This window comes from the organism of the source record quoted next, unplaced genomic scaffold, assembly GCF_019419815.1.
Source record: "Pyrus x bretschneideri cultivar Hongxiangsu unplaced genomic scaffold, Pyrus_bretschneideri_v1 Contig8, whole genome shotgun sequence".
Lineage (NCBI taxonomy): Eukaryota > Viridiplantae > Streptophyta > Magnoliopsida > Rosales > Rosaceae > Pyrus > Pyrus x bretschneideri.
The window spans coordinates 1,538,962-1,566,299 of NW_025999820.1; the positions used below are offsets into that span (position 1 = coordinate 1,538,962).

At 35.5% G+C, this 27,338-nt stretch overlaps 3 protein-coding genes across 5 annotated transcripts; 1 reads left to right on the forward strand and 2 right to left on the reverse strand.

Moving 5' to 3' along the window:
• The first annotated feature begins 7,291 nt into the window (after positions 1–7,291).
• On the forward strand, positions 7,292–9,528 carry LOC103967706 (4-hydroxy-tetrahydrodipicolinate synthase, chloroplastic). The gene is made up of 3 exons (XM_009381000.3): positions 7,292–7,649; positions 7,799–7,882; positions 8,419–9,528. The coding sequence occupies exons 1-3, from the start codon at positions 7,564–7,566 to the stop codon at positions 9,344–9,346; spliced, it is 1,098 nt and encodes a 365-aa protein (XP_009379275.2). The 5' UTR covers positions 7,292–7,563; the 3' UTR covers positions 9,347–9,528.
• Positions 9,529–11,144: 1,616 nt separating this feature from the next.
• LOC103967705 lies at positions 11,145–12,089 on the reverse strand. The gene is made up of 2 exons (XM_009380999.3): positions 11,786–12,089; positions 11,145–11,665 (listed from the first exon to the last, which is right to left on the reverse strand). The coding sequence occupies exons 1-2, from the start codon at positions 11,890–11,892 to the stop codon at positions 11,434–11,436; spliced, it is 339 nt and encodes a 112-aa protein (XP_009379274.1). The 5' UTR covers positions 11,893–12,089; the 3' UTR covers positions 11,145–11,433.
• An 8,488-nt stretch (positions 12,090–20,577) lies between these two features.
• Positions 20,578–26,634, reverse strand: LOC103967704 (myosin-7B). 3 transcript variants are annotated; one of them, XM_009380998.3, is made up of 13 exons: positions 26,374–26,634; positions 25,979–26,148; positions 25,795–25,898; positions 25,498–25,578; positions 25,232–25,335; positions 25,053–25,139; positions 23,858–24,060; positions 23,072–23,273; positions 22,944–22,994; positions 22,746–22,844; positions 22,581–22,640; positions 22,307–22,428; positions 20,578–21,976 (listed from the first exon to the last, which is right to left on the reverse strand). In XM_009380998.3, exons 1-13 carry the CDS (start codon positions 26,587–26,589, stop codon positions 20,770–20,772), a joined length of 2,706 nt encoding a protein of 901 aa, XP_009379273.2. In that variant the 5' UTR covers positions 26,590–26,634; the 3' UTR covers positions 20,578–20,769. The 3 variants fall into 3 exon arrangements, with proteins under 3 accessions (XP_009379273.2, XP_009379272.2, XP_048431474.1); XM_009380997.3 differs by having other exon boundaries at positions 22,307–22,431; XM_048575517.1 differs by lacking the exon at positions 26,374–26,634 and having other exon boundaries at positions 22,307–22,431; positions 25,232–25,340; positions 25,979–26,017.
• Between the last annotated feature and the right edge of the window lie 704 nt (positions 26,635–27,338).

The window sequence follows — 27,338 nt, forward strand, 5'->3', positions numbered from 1 at the left end:
TCCCAGGTGGGGAACCAATGTGAATCAACAATGGAAAAATTATTTGCTAGTGAACCCTCAAGCGTAATGTTGGCAATCAAAGTGACGTTTTGGTGACCCCATCTTTTTCTATTTCAAGGTCCCCAGAAAGAGATAAGCAAGAGGAAGCAAAGAGAAAAGCGAAGATGCAAGATCTGATTGGTGCAACTCTTAGTTCCGGAGTTGAATAATTGATTGCAAGTCGAGGGGAGACCGAGGAAGAAATGGTTCGAATGTGCTTGCTCTTTGAGAAGCAATTGGAAAAGGAAGATGCAAGAGACCATTTAGAGCAAGAAATGTTTGATTTTGATGTAATGATGGAGGACCTCAACAAATACACTTCAAATAGGAAGAAGTTCTTGCATGATAAGCAAAAGGAAATTATGCAAAGGAATGCGCAAGAAATATCTTTGAGGATGATGATCCATTTCATGTCTATATCTAAGGTCTACCATGAAATTCACCACCAAGTCAAGGCGCAAGTGAATCAAATGATGATGAATATTATTGTGATTAGTAATTGTTGTAAATTTTATGTAGTATTTTAGTTATCGTTTCTATTAACTTTTTTGTAGTATTTTAATTATCGTTTATATTAATTTTATATAGTATTTTAAATATCTGTTGTAAAAAAAATTATATAGTTTATTAGCTATCGTTAATATATTGTAATTTTTATTTTGTGCTAGTGTGATTGAAGCATAATTTGTGATTTTTCAATATTATTGAAATGTGAATATTTTTAGGTTAATGTTCATAAAAATAAATTAGGATAGTCTATATAAAATTTATTTTTAAAAAAGTTACTTTAGCCCAAATTCATTCTTTAGTAATATCGGACTAATAACTCAAACCATCTTTAACCCTTGGGTTAAAACCTAAAATTTTTAACTCAAAAACAGTTTTTCTGCTCCAACCATTATGGTTAGATTTTTAACCTGAGATTATTGAAGAATGAATTTAGGCTAAATTTTTTGTTAAAGTAACTTTAAAAAAAAAATATTATGTAGACTATCCTTATTTAATTTTATGAACATTTTAACTTAAAAATATTTAGATTTTGATATCTTTTTTTTTGGTGAACTTTGATTTCAATAATTTTTTAATTGTTTTAGCCGCTAGATTTAATTTTGGACTGTTAATTTTTTTTTTTTTAACCTTTGATTACCTATGAGTAAATCCCTCCAAAACTAAATGTTTACATTTTTTACTATTATATGTCGATGCATGTGAATATTATTATTAGTCTTTGAAGAGACTTATATCCAATTAAATTATGATGATATCTTGAGTCCATTGGTGATTTATTTCACCACATGGTCATCATACATATCGTATAGTTAGCTACAGGCTTATATTATTTGCAGTTACTTATTTTCTAGTAGAGGTTAGAAATGCTAGTAAACGCTACTCATCAATAAAGTAGACGCCACTTCACCTACTTGCTATACATTTGATTTACTTTGATTAAGTGATTGTTATTACTTTTTTTTTTATATGATGAGGGATATGATTTGAGCATGTTTACTATTATAGTAGTATATTATATGTATGTAGTTTTTACTATATATGTGATTTCAAAACTAGGGTTATTATATTGCAATGGTTTTAACTAGATAAACTTGATCCACTCACGCTTTGTTTTTCAATCCCTCAAGACATAGTGAGAATAAGGAGAACCCCGGAGGTGAAGAGTGGGATTGGCATTAGGCATCCATCCTTTTGGACTTTGGGTGATGATTCCTTTACTGCAGTTTATTCTAGTCTATAATAATTGTATAATCATACTTTCGATTATGCATAGCACTACACTTTTATGTGTTTACTGTTGTGTGAAACTTCTAGCTGCTCTGATATGTGTGATACTGATGAGATCTCATCCATGTACTTGTTTCCCCAAGTGGGGAGGTTGATTAGGAGACTTTGTAGCAGCTTTTATTCTATTAATAATGAACATTTTGGGTCAAATTATATCACATCATAATTATCTTACTATGACTTCGTTATTAAGTTGACTCGTGATGTCATCTTTTGATGGGCCATGTGGTCAATTTAGTGACGGTCAACACATCACGGCCTCGTAACTAGTGCTATTTGGGGTCAGGGTGTGTCAAGACCTTTACTTGTCACTTGCCACCAGGTTCTGTCTAGTCACAAGGAATTTTTACACGCATAATCACTAAGATATGAGAACAAAACAACGATTTTCTTCTATAAATGAGTGTGAAGATTTAAACAGGATATTTTTTTTTCCTTAGTGAGAAAAGAAATATCATCAGTCAATAGATGGTTGGTTACTGTAAGTTCACTTAAAAGTGCTTGTTAGAAACAACGAATCACATAATGCTACAATGACATATAACAAAGTATAATTGTTGAATAGTATAATGCTAAAGATAAGATAAGAGGAAAGGTATATGTAACTCATTTGCTTAAGAATATTCACCCTTACGCTTCAAGTTCCAAGTTTTATTCTCCTTCACCATATCCTTTCAAGTTTTGGCAAGAAATGATATGTGAAACCGTGAACTTGTGTCGCTTTCCATGCTTATGATGCAGAGTCTGCAAGTAGCCAAGAATGGTTCAAGTTTAAGGAAGTTCAAGATAAATCCAAATACTTGAAAGGCACTAAACACATCCGCCCTTGAAACTAAAAAAATGGGTGAACTTTGGAGAAAGCTCCAGAAAAATACAAATAACAATGAGGAGCAAAAGCTAAAATAAGAACTAAGTTATTTAAAATTGTGTTAATTTGTTAATCATGAGGACTGATCTGTGGTTTGATTTCTAAATTTTATGATTTTTTTAGTATAATGATATATTTTACATTAAAAAAAATAAGGAATTTGGCTAAATCACACAAGTAACAACCTAATTTATTATAGAATTTGTCATCTATGAGATCTGAATCAAAAATTTTTCACTTCAAATGAATATCACCAAACCGTAGTAGCGAATAATTCCAAATTATATGATTAGAAGCAAGTACAATGTCAAGGTGGAAAAGGAGGGGACCACAAGGTCCAGCAAATCACATGTAATGACTTTACATGATTGTAATTTAGAGATCTCCTTTGACCAATGATTTCGCCCTTAAAATATTGCTAATAGTTTCACTCTTAAATATTGCTAATAATTTCACTCTTAGGAGTTCGGATCTTGCCGGATTCTCTTTGTAAGGATTTTGGATATCCGTTCATCGTACATTGTGCAATCAGAAATCATTTTAAATATTTCTATTTAAAAATAAACATAAATAGTACTTTGATAAAAACTAACCGCACGATATACAATGAACAGACACGATTGATGAATTCCCAGAATCCTCATCAAAATGATATGAAGAGGATCCTTATCAAAAGAATCCGGATAGAATCATCATCAAAAGGATCCAGAGAGAGGATCAGTTCTAATTTCACCATGCATAAATATGACCAACAAAAAAAGGGAAGAAAATGGAATGATTGGATTGAAAACTTTTTTAACTTTTCTTGGTCTGACTGGTCCATTATTCAGTTCAAATTAGGCCTAGTTAAGTTGTGTTGGTGTTAAAACTCGAATAGAGTCCGACTAGGCTCAACACGTGATTTGCCTCGAGCGTTGCTTTCGATCTCGGTGCCACAAAATGGCTCGAGAGAAAAAGAAAATAGGCTTGCCACCATTGGAGGTTGTCAATAAACAATGTGTGTTTAGATTTCTGAAAATTTGACTTTAGTCTTTGGAATTCAATTTTCTCCACATAAAACCCAACGTAAATTTTTTGCTTGAATAAAACTCATTGACTAGACTCTACATAAGCAAATTTATTAATTATGTTTGACTTTACCCATTTAAAATTTTTCGGATGCTTAAAACACCCTTATTTAATGTTTAATATACACAATTAATTCTATGCAATTTGTAAAGGGGAATTAATGATTTTACAAAAATAATATTTTGCATATAAATGTAGGGATTTGTTGGTTAGTTTGGCTCTCGAATTCCAATTTACCATTACAACATGTCCATATTATATATAGGTAAATTATTGTACTTTAAAATATATAAAAAAAATTGTTGTCAAAGTAAAAATATATAAATTAAAGGAGATAAAAATTGCAGGTAAATTAATTTGATAAAGAAAAAGAAAATAACCAACTATAGGTAAATTATTTACATATACAGTTTAGATATCTGATTCACATAAAAAAAATGTAGGTAAATCACGTACATAATTTACCTACTATTATTGAAATTTACCTACTATTATTGAAATTTTCCTACTTGCATAATTTAGGAAAAATGCCAACAAAACATGAGAATATTATTTGCATATATCTTAGGTAAATTGCCAAAAGAAATATGAGAATATTTTATTTATATCCTGTCGGTAAATTACAGATAATAGGGCAATATTATTTATATAGGTAAAGTAAGGAGAATAATTTACACCGAATAATAATGTGATCATGATTTAAAGTAATGCACTAGATTGTTGTAGAAATTAAAAACAAATAAATAGAAAAAACGTCAGGATGATTAATCAGGTTTTAAGGCCCTTGATTGAAGCTAATTTTCAAGTGTGGGTTGTGGCAAAAATTGTAAATAATTTGTCCTAGTAGGTTACTTATATTCTTATGTGGTAGTTTATTTGACTATTGGGTTTTTGTTGGATGCATGTTTAATTATATGTGGGTTTATGTTTAGAAATCATGATTTTTCAGGACCAATAACTAATGAACCCGTTTAGATTTATGTTAGGTTTGGACGTAGATATGACTTCTTAACCAAAGTGACTAATGTACTTCGAATGGAATGTTAGTTCAGTTGAGTTTTTTTCTCATGACATAAGTAAACGAGGACTTAAATCCAATGCGAAATGAGTGTTTGCCAGGTTGTAAATGAAAATATGATAATAATAACGGCATAAAACTGAATGTAACCATTGCATGATAAAATCGGGATTACAATTGCTTACAAAAGAAATTCGTGGTTGATGAGCCAGTCTACATAACTAAAAAGTAAATAGACTTCGAAATGTTAAAAAAAGAAAGTAAAATCTAACAAGATTCAGGACATAGAATGCAAAATAATGTTAGAGGAGTCTATCAATATCACTGATGTTAGACTAGACTAAAGGGAAACATTGCCTCAAGGAGATGGTCTAGGTTGGTTGGAATGTTCATCAACAGAATTATCAGACTAGAGGTGTTTTTCAGAACGATTGGATCGAAAACAACGCTTCCAATTTTCGTTATAAAATTTCAAAATTGGATCACAATTTTTTTTCTAAACAAACGATATAATCTACACTAAGAGGTAGGAGAGTAGGCTAAGCCTCATAATGGGCTAGCAATAATATGATTCAAAATTTGCCTTTGGCGAGAATTGAATCTAAGACCTCTTACTTACAAGTTGAAAGTGAAGAGAAATATTACTAGACGTAGTACTAAGTGGCAAATCAGATCACAATTTTTAAATTTAAAGTTTTCGACATATTCTTTGAAATTTTGGAACATAATTCAAAAAAATCATATATTTATAATCTTTTAATATTCTCTTTCATATATGCAATTTTTTAATATTCTTTAACATTTTCATATGTGCAGTTTATTGTTCTTACTTAGGATAAGTGTATGAACAACAACCGAATATCAGATTAATCATGCTAACTCTAAATACTCCATTAATTTTATTCTCTGCAACAACTAAAACAAATTCCAAGCTACGTTTATTTTCCCAAATGGCGCTGTTGGTGAGGAGTTCTATGAAAACCCAAGTAAAACCTCAAACCATCTTTCTCTATTTAGTTTCATTTTCTTTGCATATTCTCACCAACCAAACATCAATGTTTATCTCCAAATTTAAGGGACTCTTGTTCTTAATATAAAAATAATGAACAAAACTATATCCAAAACTAACCTTAAAATACAAAAGTTAATGACAAAATTTATAACTTGAGCAATTAACTATAAAAAGTTAAAATATGTTGGAAGTTTTTTATATTGTAATAAGTTAGAAACACTTCGGAAAAATTTAGGTCATAAATTTCGAAATCTCTAAATGCATTCCAATTTTTTTAAAAATATTTGGATTTGAAATAATACAGTTTGTGTCACATCCCGGGCTCGACTCCAACGTAGCACGATATTGTCTGCTTTGGGCCCCGACCACACCCTCACGGTTTTGTTTATGGGAACTCACACGAGAACTTCCTAGTGGGTCAGGTGACGAAGCTAGCACAGCTCGATTTAAAGTTCAAGTGGACTTTCTGAGTCGGGGTGTGTCAGTTTGTGAATCGAAAAGTTTGCTATCTGAATTGGGAACACCATCCCAACTTGCACTCTTATATTATGTTCATTTTGAGTTGAGCTCAATGTCTCGCTCGGCCCAAGCCCAATATTTTGGGTCCAAACAATATGTTTAATATAAAAATAATAAACAAAATTTATCCAAAACTAACCTTAAAATACAAAAGTTGATTACATAATTAATGATTTGAGTAATTATCTATAAAAGGTTGGAATATTTCGGAAGGTTTTTTTATCGAAATAAGTTTGGAACACTTTGAAAAATTTCGGATAAAAAATTTGAAAAATTTCTAAGTCTCTAAATGCATTCTAATTTTTAGAAAATATTCAAATTTTAAATTTACAGTTTGGAATTTGAAAATTTTAATTTCAGAATCGAAAACACCGTCCCAACCTGCACCATGTCAACCATTGATAGAAGAAAATGTTGATGTGACTCCTCTTGCATTATTAAGATAAAGAAGGAAGAAGAAAAAACCACCAATGATCCAATTGTTGGTACTAATTGTTGGTACTAATTTTTTATTTAACAAGTCCATGATGCAATGGTTGATAGCATAACAACATTACACTCCTTATCTGTCTGACTCGCACACACTTTTCAACATATAAAATCGACTATAGTATGGAGAGACATCAAAATGACCAAATTTATTTTTTAACAAACGATATTATTTATATTAAGGTAGTGAGGGTGAGCCAAGCTTCAAAATATGATTCAAATTCGCCTTTGGCTGGTGAAAATCGAATCTAAGATTTTTCTCTTACAAGTGAAATGAAATACTACAAGACTGTCGTACTAAGCGGCCAAATGTACCAGATTTAGCAACCTAAAATAAATATAATGTATTTTCATAAAGAAAATAAAATTTTGACAAAAAAGAAAAAAGAAAAAAAAAAGAATATAAAATAAGCAATAAAGAAATAAATGCACGTGTCGGTCTCCCAGTCCACTCACCGCCACCCTACAAAACCCTAATAAACAACCCGCGCACACAGAGATATACACAGTCGCGCAGCCTCCATTGTCCGCTTATCGACCCGTGCCCGAATACATGCCCCGCCGTTCCAACCTCCGCTCCTCCCTCCCCAAAACTCCTTCCACCTCCACCACCACGACGATTATCACGATTATTTCCATTGCCATTAACGCCACCACCATTCACTGAAATTTCAACTCTGACATTGCGTCCTCTTCTTCTCACAGAACTTCTAGCTTTCGAATTCGAGCTATCTCTCCGTCGGGTCCGTGTTAATGGCTACGTTGAAGAGCTGCAGCGTGTGTTTGCGAGAGTCTGCTATCCAGCTTCCGCGTCACCATCTTAGCGATAACTACAAGAGGTTTATTTTCTTAATATTTAATTAATTAGTTGTTCAATTTGTTGATTATTTTTTTCAATTTTTTTCTCCATATAGTTTTGTATTCTGCTTTATTAAATTAGATCCGAATCAATTTAATTTCTTGTTTTTTATATGTTGGCGATAAATAGGCGGGATACAAAATGGAGGTGTCCACGGGCAGCTGTAATTCCCAATTTTCATCTGCCAATGCGTAGTTTTGAAGTTAAAAACAGGTAATTTTCCATGCATGTTAACCTGGGTTGAAGGATTTGAAATTGGAGATTGGGTTCTAAGAATCTTTGATGGTTCTAAGAATCTGGGTCAATAGAATTAGTCTATTAGATTTGATTAGAAGAACAAAATGCATGAAGAGTTTAATAGATTAGTCTATCAGATTTGTTAGAAGAACAAAATGCATGAAAAGTTCATGAGAATTGATTATTGCTCTTCTTTTCCGGGTTTTCGAGTAAAATCGTATGTTATAGTTCTTTCGTAGTGTTGTATGTTTTTAGAGCTCAGAAGGGGAGTTATTTTTAGCACAAACTTGTAACTTTATTCATATTTGTATGCCCCCTGTAAATACATATGATTAAATTGTTCTGGCTTTGAGCAAGTCCTGCTAGCCTGAGTCTCATACTCTATTTACCATACCTATTGAAAAAAGTGGTTGGTCCACTGTTTAATTCATGTAGTTATCGTGATTTTCTGTTGTTTCAGTACTGTGGTTGATAAGAAATCGTGTGCTTAGAACAGCTACATTATTTTTCAGGACATCGGTGGATGACATAAAGTCCATTAGGTTGATAACAGCCATCAAAACCCCATATCTACCAGATGGCAGATTTGATCTTGAAGCATACGATGCTTTGGTCAATATGCAGATTGAAAATGGAGCTGAAGGTGTGATTGTTGGTGGCACGACTGGTGAAGGTCAATTGATGAGCTGGGATGAGCACATAATGCTCATTGGCCACACGATCAACTGCTATGGTGGATCGATTAAGGTAATAGGAAACACAGGAAGTAATTCTACTAGAGAAGCAATTCATGCCACCGAACAGGGCTTTGCTGTTGGAATGCATGCTGCCCTTCACATCAATCCTTATTATGGGAAAACCTCATTGGAGGGATTGGTTGCGCACCTCGATAGTGTTTTATCTATGGGACCTACTATTATTTACAATGTGCCATCACGAACCGGCCAAGATATCCCTGCAAGCGTGGTTCACACGTTGGCACAAAGTCCTAACTTCGCAGGTATCAAGGAGTGTGTTGGAAATGATCGGGTTCAAGAGTACACTGGGAAGAAAATTGTGGTATGGAGTGGGAATGATGACGAGTGCCATGATTCTAGGTGGAGCCATGGAGCTACCGGAGTTATATCTGTTACTAGTAACTTGGTTCCAGGTTTAATGCGTCAGCTCATGTTTGGGGGGAAGAATCCGTCTCTGAATGCAAAAATTATGCCTCTGGTTAAGTGGCTTTTCCAAGAGCCAAATCCCATCGGCTTAAACACAGCACTTGCCCAACTTGGTGTTGTGAGGCCGGTCTTCAGGCTGCCATATGTACCTCTTCCTCTTGCAAAGAGGGTAGAGTTTGTGAACTTGGTTAAGCAAATTGGGCGGGAGAATTTTGTCGGAGAAAAGGATGTCCGGGTTCTTGATGATGATGAGTTCGTCTTAGTCAGTCGATATTGAGGTAGTTTTCTTGTCTAGGACTTTTTTTTTCCTTGGGATGCTGAGTCTTTTTCCTTCAGAGTTTATAAGTGATGTTTTCTTTGGTTTTTGCTTGGCTTTAAATTACAGACATGAATGCTTTTGGGGCTGTTATCATATGAAGTAGTTCTATGTCGCAATAAGAAATGGTTCTTTGTTTATCACATCGACTCCTCTTTTTTTTTCCTATAATTTTTATTGTTACAAGCGATATTTTACAGTAATCTACACTAAGTGAAGAAGGATGATTTGAACCCAAAACGCAGGTGGTTGAGAAGCCCTAACGATAAGGACAATCCACCGCCTGCATCTCTCACATCTACTTTGGCAGGAGCCTTGTGACTGAAATAATTGTAGCTATTGTTTCCTTGTCATTCACATGCCATTAAACCCTATCGTTGAGCCGTGACATTCACATGATTATTGCTTCAACTTTAGATGATATGTAAGTGTGACACTACGTCCTTTAGTACTTGTAGATGCAAATTTGGGCGGAATGATTTCAAATCTAGGGATTCGGTTCAAATTGTTCTTTCGGACCATGTACCGTTCGTGTATGCCAAGATTTGAAATAACAAGGAAACGAATGGGTTTCAAATAATTCCTGAAGAGAAACTTGTGTAGGCTGCATGAGTAGGGCAGTTTTTTCACCGGGGGAGACCAGTGTGAGATGAAAAAAAATCAAAAGAACATTCATCCTTGGGCTTAGTTGGGGTTCCAATATCATCAAACACTTAGCCCACCACTCATCATGAGGTGACATAGCAGCCCAGCCCATACGAGTCCAAATGGCGGGAAAGGGAGGCTCAGGCTCAGTTTGTTAACTAATTTCATGATGCTTAATTTTCTTTTAGTTTATTAACGTGCAAGCTAATAAGGGATCAGTTAATAAAGCTTTGAGAAAACTGAAAGTACTTACACCAACGTTTGGCATAAATAATTAAAATGTAACTATGGCATTCAATTTGCCTTTAGTTTTCCTTCTTTTTGGCTGGCCCTGGAAAAGTCTCATGAGCAAAAGACGATGGTTGGAGGGGAAAATTTTTAGATTCTCCAACAAGCAATTTTGTAAACCATCTTCACTTGTCACCAATGAGAGCATGTCGGGTGAGTACTTGCAAAAGAAGCTCCGACACTTAGCGATTGCAATAGAATTTAAAGCGATTGTGTTCCCTTCCCTCCTGTGCTTGCGAGTTATATGGCCTTTGTATAGACATTGAATCTTGGACTCCTAGGCCCATGATCCTTAATTTTCTCCATAATCCATATGTAATTAACTCCATCACGGACATTTGGTAGTGGACGATCAAGCAGGCTTTGCTGTTGTTGAATCCCATATCGGCTAGAGAGAAAGGAGAAAAACAATTTAAATAGAATTATCTTATTTTAACTAACATTGAAGTTTTTTGTGGTAAAACTCCACACCTGATGAATTGTGTAAGTAGTAACTACCAAATTTGAGATAAAATCGGTGTTGTCGGAAATGGACCTTTGACCCGACTCTGATAATTATTTTTTCAACCCATGTATTTTTTGGTTGCTGTTAAATCAAACTCAAGTATCAGAAGATAATAGACACAATTGTATACAACCTTGTAACACTCAAGAATCTTTCGTTTGTTCCGGGCCCCAAGACACATGAAAACAAAAAAAAACAAAAAAAAAACAAAACAAAAAAAATGAGAAGGAAATAAATAAAACATTGCAGTTACACAAGGATACTTGCGAGGATTTGTATATACTACTATTCTTAATTTGGATCTATTTGGAGGCACATAAATGGTAAATCGTCCATACCATACCATACCATACCGTATTTTATTATTTTTGCAACCTAAACCAAAATTAACCCACATATTAAGTGAGGTGGGGGAATTGATCCCTCCACAAGGAGATGAAAGAACAAATTAAGGAGAAAAGAGGCGCCCTATTACTCCATTTCCTTCTTGTTTAAGTTTTCTCATGAAAATTGCAAATTAATTAAGCATTAAATACGTGTTTAGATAATTAGTCTAGTACTGATGATCGTGTCTGAGCTTCATGGGACTCCTAGTGCATCTGCATGCATATTATACTGCTGCTGTTGTTTTGTTGAGAAAAAGCTGCTTTTGTTGGAGCTGTGAAAACAAGGCTTGGTTTTCTTGGACAAGAAGAAGTGCTTTTCTCCTCAGCTTATTATTCTCTTCTATAATACTCTGGTTCTCCATATACAGCTTCAAGTTCTTCATTTCCATCTCTACCTTTGCCCCTCCGGTCTCTCCCTCTTTTGCTGCCGGTCCAGCTGGTTTTCTCTTCCAGTTCCTGTGTTAACATAACAAACAAAATTTAAACACCTTCTGTTAATCTCTTTGATAATAAGAACAAAGAATAATAGAGAGAGAGAGAGAGAGAGAGAGAGAGATGGGTTGTGAAGGAACAAACCTGTTAATTAGGCGGCGAACTCGAAAGCTGTGTTGCTTTGATGGCCTTCGAAGGCGAAAAGAAGAGTATAGAGGACTAGACGGAGACATTTCTGAGTTCAAACACATTGTTTTCTTTACAATTCAGTTGCTGCCTCTGTGAGTGAGAGAGAGAGAGAGAGAGAGAGAGAGAGAGAGAGAGAGTTTAAACTTGGAGAAGAGAAGGCTAATAAAATTGTGGTTTGCGAAAAATAGAGTTCTTGGACTTTAAATAGGAGAGAAGTCTGGGTAGAACCAAGGAGGAAAAGATGAGCCACATAGCTATTTTTATGTATCTGTACTTGAGAGAGAGAGAGAAGGCTTTCCATGGCAATGATGGCAAAAGGAGTCATGATTACAAAGGCCAAGTATAGATTGAAATTAAAATGCAGAGGAGAAGATAAGAAAAAGAAATGATGTTAATAAGTGATAGTCTAAATAAAGTTAATATACTAGAAGGTATCCAACTCTAGTGTAAAATGGAAGAGTATCGCTGTGGTCAACTAACCTAACTTGTATGTGCCGATAAAGACACAATTCATCCAATATATATTTGTTTCTTTCATCATGTGACGTGTGACATGAAAACTTTACCACATAAAACTCAGGCTCCGTGAATGAGAAATATAATTGTTAAAACTGTTTGCGAGAGAGTATCTCTCCCTCCCAAGGCTGGCTTAGAGTCGAAGACTCTTTCATGGATGGGGATCGATGCTTAAGATTAATTGAGAGGGGTTTGGGTTTTGTTTAGGCACATGGGAAAGTGACTATTACCCCAACTAGGGTTAGCAACTTTGTTGAAATTCAGAAGTTTCCCCCTTCAGTTTCAACTAATACGGTTTTGGTCCCTTTTCACAGAGTCCTGAATGTGGAAGATGACTTGTTATGTCCATAGTCATGTGCTGCAATCAGTAAACGAAATCATTACTGCAGAAATCAAGAGTTTGAATAGTCTTGCTTGGCAGCTTGAATTCACTCCTCTCTTCTTTGTGTACTGAGAAAACAATGGATGAATATTAATCTTAAAACTACAAGAAGGTAATTAATTTGTTTACAATGCTTAATAATTTTATTTTTGAAACTTAAATTAAATCACAAAGAAGATCCTTTGCGGATTATTAAACTATACACATCAAAATCAGTTCTCGGTATAACTTTTCTTGGATAGGGGACCAACCGGTGGTTTCATCACAACAGTCCATCATTTCCGGGAGCGGCGGGGGGCGGGGGCAGGTGCAAGAAAAACTCACAAAGGCATTTCAACCTCTCCTTAGCCACTATATTACGATTCACGAACGTCAAAAATCAAATATAGGATTTGTCGTATGAAGTACAAACTTGAAATTCATCACTAACCACTAGATCACCCTACGATTAGTGTCATTGATGCTTTAAATAAAGAAGAATAGGAAACCCGAATACATGGACAATTGCTTTAATTAAGTCAATGGCTGAACTGAATGGGTATGTGAGTATTATGTAAATTTCTACGTGAAATTATGACGGATAATTAGCTGGATTTTGCATTTGGTCAAAAAGTTGGTGTTTGTCTTAATTAGTTGTTATCTTAATTAAGGCATGGTTTTGAAAGTAAAGGTTGTGTTTGAAAAGTAGACGTCACCTTTAAAATGCTCTTTTGCTTTTACACGAGAACAAAATGTCTGCAATTGCATGCCATGACACATGTCGTAGGGTCAAATATTCAAACGTGTAAACTCAAACTTAGGGATAATGTAATCATTTCCTTTCAGTATAATTTGCCCTAACAAGAATATTCTATCCTAATTAAATCCCAAAGTACCAAATATTTTAGGAGCATTTTTCTCACCATCATAAATTAATATGTGTGCTCATTATACATTTTATCATTTGTCACGTGTCATTTTACTTAAATCTAGCTAACTTTAATATTATATGTCTTCTTTCAATTTTGAAAAATATTGTAAACACGAAAATTCTATGACAAATGAAACAAGAACATGTGCACAAAGAATATTTGTATTAGTGAGTTTACGGTTACAATCTTTTTACAATTTGAATCCTCTAATTCTATCTCCAAACATATAAAGTGTGTAGGTAGGGGTTGTTGATCCAAGGGTTGTGATGACTTGATCTTGGATGAACGATTGTCTCAAGGATTTGCCTTGTGGTGAGGGAAAAACCGGCACGTGTGGTGGTGTTTGATGATTCTTCAAAGGTTTTGGTGAATAAAGTAGAGGGCTTTTTGAAATTTTATGAGTATTTGGGAATTTGTATGCTTGAGAGATTTAGAGTTTCAAAGATTCAGCATCTGGGGGTGAAATGATTTTTGGACCCCTTTCTTTGTTTTGGAGCCTCCTATTTATACTTTCCAAGCTTTACCTGTCAAAGAACCAAGACTTGATTTGTGTCTTGGTTCGTAATTTGTGAGTTTACTCCTTTAATTAATATTTGATTTAATCAAATAAAAATTAAATAAAATTAAACAAATCAATCTTTCCAATTTGACATTTTCACCAAGTGTTTACATGTGTCATTGCATGCCACGTAAGTCCTCGCATGCCGAAATTTAATATTTTGGTGAAGATTTATTTTCACCGAAATTTGCATGTCTACAATATTAACTAGGGTTATGTGAAAGGACACGCGATAGGTGATGAGGTTGGTAAGCATACACCATAGATATATTGAGCATACATTATAGTTATGGTGGTGAGCAAAACTGCTCCAATGTTTTTAACTAGATGTACGGTTTTGTCTCTGAATATTGGTTTTTGATTGCTTAACCTTTTATTTATAGGAAGGAGCGAAAAAAGCTGGACTCCAATTTGTGTTTGGTAACCCAAGCAAACCCAAGTTTTTTTTCAAAATCACGGTCATTCAAAGTAGAAAATGGAAATCTACCTCATCTACTTTCAAAAACCAGCAATTTTTTTATTTATTTTTTTTATTTTTTATTTTTATCAAAACACGGGTGAACAATAATCACCAATGAATTTTCAATGTGTCAATAGTACCATCTCTCACCATCGCACTTTCTGCGCATCAAACATATTTCTCCGTCTCCCAGGATCCCAACTCGATCTCTTCCTCCCTCGTCTCCCACTCGAGAAATCAATGGACACCAAATTCAATCAACAATTGCGAGAGGCACAAATTCAATCAAAATTGAAAGAGGCATAAATTCAATCAAAATTTGGGGATTTGAGAGAGGCATAAATTAAACCAATTGAGAAGAATATGAACCGAGAATTTTATCGACCTTGAACTCGTCGCTGGCTCTTGCTTCCTTCGGTGCGGATATTTACCGAACCGGACATGCTCTCCAACACTCACGCTGTTCCAACACTCATGTTGTCCCACCACTCACGCTGTCTTCGGCTTCAAACTCGACACCGTCCCTAGCTTTCTTTTCTTCTTTTTAGATCTTTTATTTTTTGAAAGTGACACAGTACTATGATGTTTTAGAATTTATACACCCGACCCCATTTAGTAGAAAAATGTTTTGTTGTTGTTGTTGTTGTTGAGGATGAGCAACAGGATTATGAAACAAAATAATGGAAAACTAATGAAAATGACTTGAAAATTTTGAGTGTTAACGATAAGGACAAAATAAAGGGTAAAATGAATAGTACCAGGTTTGACTTTTTAGTGTAAAAATGTGGTTTTTCATTAGAGTGAACAGTACCGTGAACTTTTCATTAAAACTTCCATTTGAAATAAAGGATAAACATGATAATATCACATAATCACTATGTTTATTTTGGTCATTTTATAGTTACAACAATTTTACATAAAAGTTTATCAAACAATCACACACTGATTTTTTTTGTTAATTACCAAGCACTTTACTACTTCATTTTATAGTTGTTTATTCTCATAACACATCAAAAACAATTTCACATCAATACCAAATTAGCCTTGAGAAAGATGAGTAGAAGTAAAGAAAATTTGAAATCAATAATTCAAGTAGTTCAGACTGTTAGATATTTGGATGGAGAATTTGAAATAAAACCAATTAGATCCTTTATATGCTCCCGCTCCTGTTTGTCTCAGCAGAATTATATGAGTTCAAGAAAAATATAGTTCAATGTTACCATTTGAAAAGGAAGAACTAAACTAAAGTAGTATGAAAATTACAACAGTGCCCATATCGTTACGCATTTTATCAATTATATTCGGCTAAGAAAATGCACAACCACTTGCAACTGCAATTTCACTTTAATTTATATTATTATATATATTATAATATCTCTAAACTTTTTAAAGTTATCATGTGGCTTGATCACCTAAAAGAGAATCAATTAAGCGATCAATTAATTAACAACTCAAAAGTTTGTCTGTTTTTAAAACAAGGTATCTACTGCAGGGGAAAGAGTTACATACACCCCTCACATTGCCATGGTGGTGTACTGAGTGCATTTAAATCTCTCTCTTATTGTAGGGTTTTGAATCAATTAGTCTAAAATTTATGCCCTAAACATTAATTTTTTATTGTTTGACATTTATTTTGGTGTCCGGTTCAGTTTTTTTTCGGTTTTCGATTTTTTAAACCCACCCCTAAGCTAAATGCAAACCAAGAAGTAGCAACTTTTTTCAACATATTATTCATGCCATATGATTTGATATATCTGATGAAGTTAGTTTGTCTAAAGCCACCTTTCCCCAAGTCCAACTTATGACAAAGACTCATATGAACTGTCACGTGCAAGTCACATGTGGCCATTTTGTGTAGGGCCTTAGAGAGAAGCCAAGGGAAAATGAGCAGTTTATCGGAAGGGATGCCTAAGCATGGAGGATGAAGGGAGGGAGTAGTCAATGTTGTTAGGTCCTCCCCTTTTGTCTCTTTTCTTGGTGTAATTGAGTACCAAAGCCATACTCATTTATTTGGAAAATGAACCCCATTTTTGGCTTCATCTTCTTCTTCACCATCATGATCATTCTCTCTCTCTCTCTCTCTCTCTCTCTCTCTCTCTCTCTCTCTCACCCATTGGATTGGTAATATCATCATTATCAATGGTAGTGGTGGTATTTTGTCCAACTTCAGCTCAGCCACTTCACATGGCATCCTTAACTCTACGTGGTTGGAGACACTTAAACTTGACAGCCCATAATACAATTGGGGACCAAAACTCTCACATTCTTGTCACAACCCTTATGATTTGCTTGCTACAACGAGCCATATTCGATGGATGGATCAAACCGTATGCTTTTGTTTTGTTTTCACAAAAATATGAAGCTATACATACCATCATCATTCTTCACGATCTTCCTCTGCTAAAGAAAGAAAGTCCGTCATTGAAGCAGAAATTGTTCTCTCGTCAGACTATAAATTTGAACTTAAATTTTGTTGATTTTGATCAAAATGTTTAGTCTAAATTCCTTGTCTAACAATACAAACACAAATTTATCTGCATGCAACATAAGTCTGAAAACAGACCATTACTGTATTGAAAATACCAAAAAAAAGGGCCAAAACAAAGGATGCGTACTATTTACATTGGACCATAGGGTGTATTCTATGTTATCATATCCTTTGTGTAGGTGGTATATAGTGTGAACATTATAGGCATGTATTAGAGTGGACATAGAACTGGGTACTAGTCCCTCATGATGCCCCTTTGGACATGGGATATGTTTAGCCATTTGATTATTAGGGCTGCGACCAGAGCAAGCTTCACTCATTTCTTGTGTTACTATCTCCTCAGTACTTATATGCCACACCATGAGAGGATGAGATGAAGATAGTCAACAAGCAAATGAAGCTCCCACCATTTTCAAAAATGATCTGATTGCTTTCACTTATTGGTTTTTTTCTTCTTACAACTTTCGAATCTTTTCTTGTTTTTCTTTGGAAGTTTTAATTTGGGTGATCGATGGGCATGATGCATTTCAAGTGTCATATATACCAATTCATCACCTTCAATATTTAGTTTGCTAGACATGGCTCCACTATTGAGAATAGTTTAGGACACTTGGTAATTAATTGATGCACAATAGGGACCCCAATATTTGGTTTGGATCATATATATCATGAGACAAATGTGTTCACAGATGATTTTGCTTTAGTAAGACGTACTTATAATCCGTCTTTTGTATGATTTAGAATTTCTCAGTTTTGTACAAATTTAAAGTCCGACCTAAATCTTTTTTATAATATGTTTTCCAATTAAAAAAGAAATTAAACTCTCTCTTTTCAGTTGTTTATTTTCTTTTGTGAACTCTCCCTTGGCAATCCTTCATGTGATCAAAAAGGTTGAAAACATGTGAGATGTTGGTTCTAAATGACCACCTTTTAACTACTTCAATTTTTTTTGGTAAATTCTATTGAAATTTGTGGTCACATAATGCAAGTTTTTGGTACAAGTTATAATTATTAACCTTATAGTTTTCACTTTATAGTGTAATGAAATTTCACATGCATGAACTATATAAGTATTATGATCTATGAGTGTTCAGACACGTCTCACCATCAAGCAATCTGGTCCACATCACCATCGACATTTTCTTGCAATTCAAATTCGATCCATCTCCCACTCAATTGCCTACTGCGCAATCGATTGCCCTTAAGATTGCCACACTGCATACTCATCATGATATATATATATATATATATATATATATATATAAACACACACACACACACACCATTCAAGGGAAGGAATCCCTATTTTGTTCAAAAATTGAGGATTAGTTGTGGGATCCACTCCACATCGAATTTCAACAATCCGAATCATCTATTTTTTAAGACTCGATTCATAGATCATCCTTGCAAAAATTCAATTCAATCCGAAACCATTTGCTTATTTAATTGTCACGGTGAAATTTCAATGTTTCTTAGATAATAAAGTGTTCATCAATTTCTTTGAACTCAATTAGATGTTTCAAATATAACCGATTTGGCTAATATTTTGTAACAATGATCTATGTCGTTAAAGTTCGATGTGGTGTGAGTCTCACAACTAATTCTCATTTTTATAATAAAAATAGAAATCCATTTTCTTAAAAGCTTCCTCTCTGTGTGTGTATTTGTATATAATATATATATATATATATATATATATATGTATGTGTTGTATATCTCTCTCTACCTCCTCATTACAATTTAGAAGAGACGTACAGAGTACTTATCCACTAGACTATCTCAGTTCAAAAGAAAGAGATGCCACTACGAAAAGAAAAAGTGGTATCTAAATTTTACTGTTGGTCCTTATAGTTTTAGTGTTTTTCACTTCGATCCTGTAACAGCAAGATGAGCAAACCTCGACGTGGTGTTGGCCAAGCCCTCTCACGTTCTAGTCAATTATTTGTATCAATGTCAAAGCAGTAAGTTTAAGTATGAGACTGAAGCATATACCTTTGGTTTTTAATGAGGAACTTATTTATAACGTGACTTTTACCACCCTAGTCAGTGGAGTTAAGGTCAAAAATACTAAAAAGATATGTGGACATGAACAAGAATTAAGTTGAACATAAATGATTGGATGATAGAGTTGTGGAAAAGTATGTTTCTTCTATATTTTTGACCTTAAAACTCCATAGAACAACGTACTAACTACAATAACCGATGAGTGGGCATTTATCTGTTTTCATCATCTTTGTGGACACGTGGTGAGACTCTTATTTTTATGGCCTTATTTACTTCTGCAATTTGTCTCAATTAAAATTATAGATTAAAATTTGTCAAGAGAGCACTCACATGTCTCATGTGTGGCTATTTCGACATTCAAAATGTCATGAAATTTTTAGAGTGTGCACGAAATCACAGTTCATCTGAACAGATGCCTACACATAAAACATGCATGTGATGTCACGTCAAATTTATGTTCTCAATTTTAATGGGTTTAGAGATTGTGAACTAATTGAAAATGCGAGGAAATTACATGACAACAATTGCCAAAGTTGAAACTGCGGGAGTAAAGTGAAAAATTACCCAAACTACAAGGACCAATTTGGCTAAGACGAATAAGAGGTTTTATGGAGTACTATTTCACTAAGAAAGTATGACATTATATTACTTTTCGTCCCAATCTAAATGCAAACGTGGATTAAAAACTATACAAAAACAAAGAGTAACATTTAAATAGAACTTACGTACATTTATAATGCTAGTGTGATGATATTCTGAACCAATGACATGATTCATGCACGTAAGTTAAGATACAAGGTGAAACGTAATAAACTTTGAATATTGTCACTTTAATGTTCCGGTTGCATATAAATTTCTCTGTGGGATCTAGACAAAAGTTTCAAGATTAGGCTTTGGGGTCTTGCTCAATGAGAGAGAGCAAGTTACATCCAATAATTGAAGGGTGCAGAAGGAAGAGCATTTAGGGCTGTGCCTAGTGGGAAAATGTATTTGATTGCTGGCCTTGACAAATTTACTTAAAAAAATATTATGTACTTGGTTGACAAACTCACTGCTTCTGACTTCTAAGCCAAAAATGCTCATTACTTAAGAGATCATAGCCAGCTTTTAGCAACTAACATTGGACTTTCTGAACAACATGTTTACTATACACGAGTACATAACTCATGAATAATTACGTGAGAAGAGAGATAGAAAATAAGACACTAAAACCAGAATAAAGAACCACTCAGTACTACGCTAACACCGGGATAGGGAAGTTCCTATCCATTAACTCCTCAGGGAAAAAGCGATCACGTGCTCGTCACACGAGGGGATGTGACTGGGAAAGTGGATTGAATCTCTCGTGTTCAATTTTCAGTCCATAGTTGGGGAAGGGGACTCTAAGGCCTCGATGAACATCAACTCCCAAGTTTAAGGAAAACAAATCAAGAAACAAAATTCTTTGTGAAATTGGTATAAAGGAAAGCTACAAATATAAACAGTGAACGTAACTACAAGAGCAAGAATAAAGTAAACAAAAGGACAGACGCAAAATCCCGATACGTCTCGAGTAGTTACAGGTCATTCCAGTCCGAACCAGATAGGTGTTGGAGTACTTGTGCTCCCATACACGCCTATTATCTAAGAGAATCTTCTGTATCTTGATCATCTTCATCCATTGCATCACCAGATTTTTTATCTTCATCACCCCGTTCGCTGCCCTCGGTTTCTGAATCTGAAATTGATCCGCTTTTGGCATCAGTTCTGTTATCTTCTTCGTTGTCTGAACAGCTCTCAGTATCTGAGTCGGATGCAGAACCTTGTTTTTCTTTCGCGTGATCACAACTATCATCTACAATACCACCGAACTGTTCTTTTAAGTCCGGAGCAACAATCCCAATCATTTCACTTAGGGCATGTTTACTAATTTGGAATCGGGGTGAAGAGGAATTGGGTGCTTGACATTCAAGATTTCGTCTTCTGGCAGCAGCATCAGAAGATGGAGTACTTTGGCTCTCGGCCACCTGATCGGTGGAGTTGTGTGGTGCAGCAGCACCTTCCTCATTGTTGTCTCTGCTTCTTTGGGAGCCATTATCTCCATGCACAGAAGGGGCTGTGCTGTAAGCCCAGCTACCAATAACTTCAGAAGCTAAAAGGTCTGCTGTCCTGATCGTACCACAGGCTTCGGTATCTTCCATACCTTTGAGAGTGTCATGGGGGCTATTTGATTGTGAGTGACGCTCCTGACAAATCATTGGAACCTGCTCATCATTTTCTTGTACGTTGGCTTCATCATCAAGTTGCATTGTATCCCCTTCTAAAGTGACAATTCTATTCAAATCAATATTCTGCTCGCCATTGATTCCAGGGCTTTCAGTTTCAGGAACATGCTCGGTGTCAATGCCGTCTCCCTCCATAATGGGTGCTGTGCCAACACCATCAATCTCAGAACCAAAGGCACCCTTGACACCAAGGTCTGCACTTGTAAATTCTGCCTCTTCGGTATGTTGACCTTCTTGGCTTCTGATATCACAGTCATGTTTCTCGGTCACACTAACTTCATCACTAGAAGTTACAATTTGATTTCTGAAAGACCTCTGGGATGTTGTAGCTGACCCTGCCTTGGCAGTAATGTTACTATGGTATCTGATTGCTTCATTTCCTCTGCCTTCAGGTGCAGTTACATCATCAATAACCACATTGAGGTCAATATCTGCTGATGTGTTGTCATAATTTTCCTCGTCTTCCAGTGTCTTCTGCATTGATTTCAACTGTTCCTGCTGTTTAGTAAACAGTACAGAAATCTCCTCGGTTGTGGAATAAAATGCTCTTAGTTGCGTCTCCCTGTATGAATAGCATATCTTCACAGTTTATAATGTTTCAAGAAAATTCAGCGTTGAAAAAAAAAGGTAAACAACCCCACCCCTCCCCAACACAAACACAGAAAATGGACCTCCATTTGTGTCATTTGAAAAGAACTGACTGATTCTAGGGCAATAATTATTTTACAATTGGAAAACTTTGGGGGGCTGATCCACAAAGAGTTTTACGTGCTTAGCAATGACATAACAGGGAAGAAAGGGTTAAAAAACAAAAGCAAAAATAGATTACTCAAGAACTAAGCTACCATGCAACGAAATTACATTATAATCCTACAGCTAAAGACTTCTTTACCTAAGCATAATTCTTTCTCTGGCAGCTTTTAGCCTTCGTCTCTCAAAATCAAGATCTCGCATAGCAGCATTTATCTCTAGTTCAAGTGCAGAAACTTTAGCCCATGCTTCTTCTCGAGCTGCCTGCTACCAACAGCAAGAAATATGTCAGCTTAAAAAAGTAACAAGATAAATGCCTACAAAAAAACATTTATGCCTTGCCTCAAGTGGATACATTTAGCGTGTTGTACCATTTACAACACTGTACAAGGCAAAAGAAAAATTTTCATGTCTACCTTTTCACTCTCAAGCTCCTTCCTCAGTCCTCTCATCTCATGTTCAAGTTCTTCAACTCTCTAAGCAAACATCCCCCAATATGGTAAGGAACTTAACTTCAACAGCTATATGCAGGTGAAGATAACTACAAAAATATTTAAGCAGGCTTGAAAGAGCATAATTACAATTTTTCGACTTTCAGAGGTTGACTGCTCTTCGGAAAGTTGGGTTTCTAGCTGGCGAACTTTATAGTCAGAGACTACCAACTTTTGCCTAGTGTCTTCCTGCAGAACACAGGGGAATCAAGACAAGGGCCTCCAATGATTCAATCAACGTATCTAATTATGCAGCATGTAAAAATATAAAGGTAGTGCCAATATTACCAATTTGGTTCTCAAGGTTTCCACCAGTAAACATGTTTCTTTCTCTGATTCCTGAGACCACAAATCTCTATATATCATTCCTCAACACAATCAAAACATTATATCGTATACGAAAGTTGCATTCATACCTGAAGCTTATTAATTACTTCTTGTTGCTCTCTTTGTCGTCTTGTGGCATCATCAGAAAATCGTTTTAAATCCTCTTCAGCCTCTGATTGAGCTTTCTGCACTGCTGCTTTCAAATCTGCTGCAGCCTTTTCTCGTTCTTCTCGTCTCTGAGCACGCTCTTCATCCAACTGTGCCTTGAGTTCAGCTATAGATGCTTTCTGACTACAAACAAGGATAACACTATCACTATATCTTTCTACATAAATTAAATTTTCTCTCAGCTTCTGCACCCTAAGGTGGGGAGAGAATCAGTCACCACTGTTCTTGACAAAACAAGTCAGGCTAGCATAGACATGCTCAAATGAAGCATGATATCAATAAGTTAATAAGTAGATATATCTTAGCAAGAAAATATATTAGCCATCCCAGCTACAGCCATAGCAAGTATAGGAAACAAAGTTAGTGTATATTTTAGTATTTGAATGTATTGTGAATGCCAAGTTCCTGCAGTGCTTTTCCAATAACCACAACACCCTAATCAGAAAAAGCTGGCCACCCAAACAAAAGTATCCATTTTCTTCCCATGCCTTGGCTCAGAAAGCTTGGAATTTTAGATTTGTGTACGACGTAGAATCAAGTAAAAGTTATAAGAGGAAGCTACTTGAACTGCTAGCCAGAAAAGCATGGGAGACAGCTACTCGAACAATATTGCTTATTACTTAATACTAATACAATAAGAGACTCCATTGAAAAGAAAATATATACACTCAATAGGCAAACACATGACCAAATAATAAGTGCCTTACCTATTCACTATTTCATTTGCTTCAGAACATGACTGCACAGAAGCACTGAGCCTTTCATTAAGGTCTTCGATAGCATGCTTTGTTTCTGCATATATTCTATTAGCTTCCGCCAGCTCCTTCTGTTTAATCTCCAGACCACATTGCAACTCACTGAGTTGATCAAGGTAAGGTCTTGCTACCGATTCTCTCAGTTCTTTCTTTTCCTGCAGGACAAAACATGTCACTTTTCAGTAGATTGACGTACCTTGCTTGTCAAGGAATAACACAGTGAATGTCAACCTGCACTAACATGCACTCACTTATACCAATTCAATGTATTCAAAGCAGTGTCCTAAAAAACGCGCCTCAAGGCATGCCTAGGGGGCCTTCAAGGCAGGGCAGTAGCAATTTCGCCTCTGTGTTCTGGGAGCAGGCAGAAACTCACCTAGGCTTCAACGGGTCGCACCTAGGTAGCCAAGGCACGCCTGAGGCATTTGACTGGGTGTTCCCAGTACCCTTCAGCAATCCAAAATCTTGCTTGAAATTTGAAATTGACTGGAAACCTGGCTCCAGTTCTGTGTTGCAGCGGCGTCTTCACAAAGAAGACGACTGTGCGAAGAAGAAGGGTTTTTTAATTTATTTATAAAGACTTGGCCCAAAATGACATCATTTTGGCTAAGTCTACTTTTTTTTTTTTTTTTAATAAACCCCAGCAGAGAGCAGGTCCCCCTTCTTCCTGATCCAATACCCGATTCAGCCTTTCAAAATTCACCCAATTTCCCTATTCCTCAAACCCTAAATTCTCCCCAATCTCATATTTCAATTTTAGCCCAATCTCATACCTCAATTTGTTTCAAAATTATCCACACCACCAGAATTTGTTTCAGAATTTAAGTACGTTTTTTAGTATTCTAATTTCAATTTGGTCACTGGTAGTTTGGTTGCTTGTTTGATTGTTGATTAATTTGTTTTACAAGTATTGTATTGAGTGTGTGTATATATATATTATTTTAGGTCCCATGAGGCGAAGCCTCACGCCTAGGCAGGGCTATCCATGGAACAGCTCGCCTATGCCTTCGCCTTTTAAAACATTGATTCAAAAACAGGCATGGTTGTTTCATGGAAAAGGATGGAGAGAGAGAGAGAGAGAGAGAGAGAGAGGATAAGGAAGAGAGGGAGAGAGATAGAGAGAGGTCACAGGTCACCAGGTGCATACGTTTTCATGACACTCAACAGCCAGACGAGTCTCATTGCGCAATGTATCAATTGTAACGACTTGGTTTTCCAATTGCTTCCTCAATTCCTGAAGTTTCAAAAGGAAGTTAATTATTTTGACTTTCCATCATCATTCACAACAGTTCTACAATCAATACTGTAATATCATCAATAAGGTACCGTGTTTGACCGTTGAAGACTTCGAAAATCATCAAGAGATATAGGACCATCAGAAGAACCAATGCCAATCCCTTTAACTCTCTTATTATCAGTGACAAAATCCTCTGTACTAAAAAGAGAAAATACGTCAATAAAATAATGAGAACAAGTAATATTAACTAGTCCAAATGAGCCACATTCACAACCATGAAGACCATCAGATCTATGAATCTATTATGAGCTGAGTAAAAATAATTATTATATTGGTATTTTGCTCATGAATATACCTGCTTTTCTTTTTGCAAATGCACCATCTGTACTGGGACTGGACAGTGAAACATCTCTGTATACGAATGCACATGCAAGATCTATAATTATAGACAGATTAAAAGGTCAATAACATTCTGTCGTAGAGACTATGGGGCTTCTTACAAACTATAAAACATGAACAATATCTCTATACAAATACTAAGAATTAACAACTCCTCAAATTCTACTTTAGAAGCCTATAAATAATAAACAGGGTGTTAGTCTCATAAATGCTGCTTAGACTACAAGATGGTTATTGGCCACTGTAGTATTACCATGCTGAGGAGGTGCTGAAGGTGATATAATATCTCCATGATGTACTTCAGCTTCAACACCAACTTTCGTCAACTTCATCCAGTTGAGATAAGTCCCATTTGTGCTGCAAAAATCTCAATTCAATAATTCATTTTATAAGTTGACTGCAAAACTGAAAAATCTCAACGCATAACAATAATAAACCTCATGTCCTTCAAGCATACGGATGTATGTTTCGTATCTTCATTAGCAGCCCTCTTCCTGTATATCTTGCAATGCCTTCCACTAACCGCATTCGAATCAATCTGGAAACGTACATCGTCCACGGTTCGGCCAATCCAATGCTCATCTGCAGTCAACAGGATGTTTATGCCCTGCAATAAAAATTTTGATTCATGTTTTTAACAAAAAATGAAAAAATAAAGACTACATCAAAACAGCGTAAAATAAAGAACCAGAACAGCCTCAATAAGTTCAATTATTTGTTCAGCAATCAATTAAACCTAATAATTTGTACAAAGTTCATGTTTTGAGCCCCCAACGAAACAGATTCAACCAAAATAACATGCCCAGAGAGAGGGGAACGAAATGCATGGTACCTGGTTGCGTTTGCGGGCCTGGGTGGAAATGGCGGTGAGGACACCCCAGACGCCAGGGTCGTAATTCTGGAGGGGCTGGGAGGCGATCTTGGAGGCGACTGAGGTGATGAACTGGCGGGTGCACTGGGAGGCTTGTGGAGGTGTGGTGGCCGCAGCGACATTGGGTTTGACTGGAGTGGGTTTGGAGGAGACCTCGCTTTCGCCTACGGCAGACATTGAAGGACGCAGGAGGTTTTTGGAAACCCTAATTAAGTAATTATGAACAAATTTGGGGGAAGAAGGAGAGATTGGAGGGTGGAGTGGAGAGAGTGAGTTGGGAAGTTTGTAAAGTTTGGGACTTGGGGATTTGGGTCTTCCAGTGCAAAATGCAAATGGTTTGCCAAATACGGTTGAGATTTAATAGAGTGTTGAGGAAGCCAATGGATAATACAAATTTACTGTCACACTCGCACGCATGGTTTATACGACGAGAGTATCAACTTTTCATACACTCTTCGTCATTTTATCTTTTATACGTAATATTTTATAATGTTGTCACGGAATTATGTCAAAAAAATGAGGTGAAAGAGGGTCCCTAGAGATTTCAATTTTTGAGAAAGTCTGTTTAGCATTTTTTTTTTCTTATATTGAACTCACGTAGTATATTAAGGAGAAATGATAACCAGATTTTCTTAAAAGTAGTATTCTCTATAAATTCTCTCTCACCTTATGTTTTTTACATAATATTTTATAAGTTGACATAAAAATTGACGTTAAATTGTGAGGTGGCAGAGTCTCTTATAGCATTTCTCGTACATTAAGTACATAAATTTTGTAATCATACAGCCCACAAATTATTAATTAATCGTTTACTAACCAATTTATTTGTTTTCATACAAAATAGTTAAAATATTGTAAATAATGAGTTTAATATCAATTATTTACTGCATTTTAATGTAATATTGTATGAAAATTGAAAACTAATT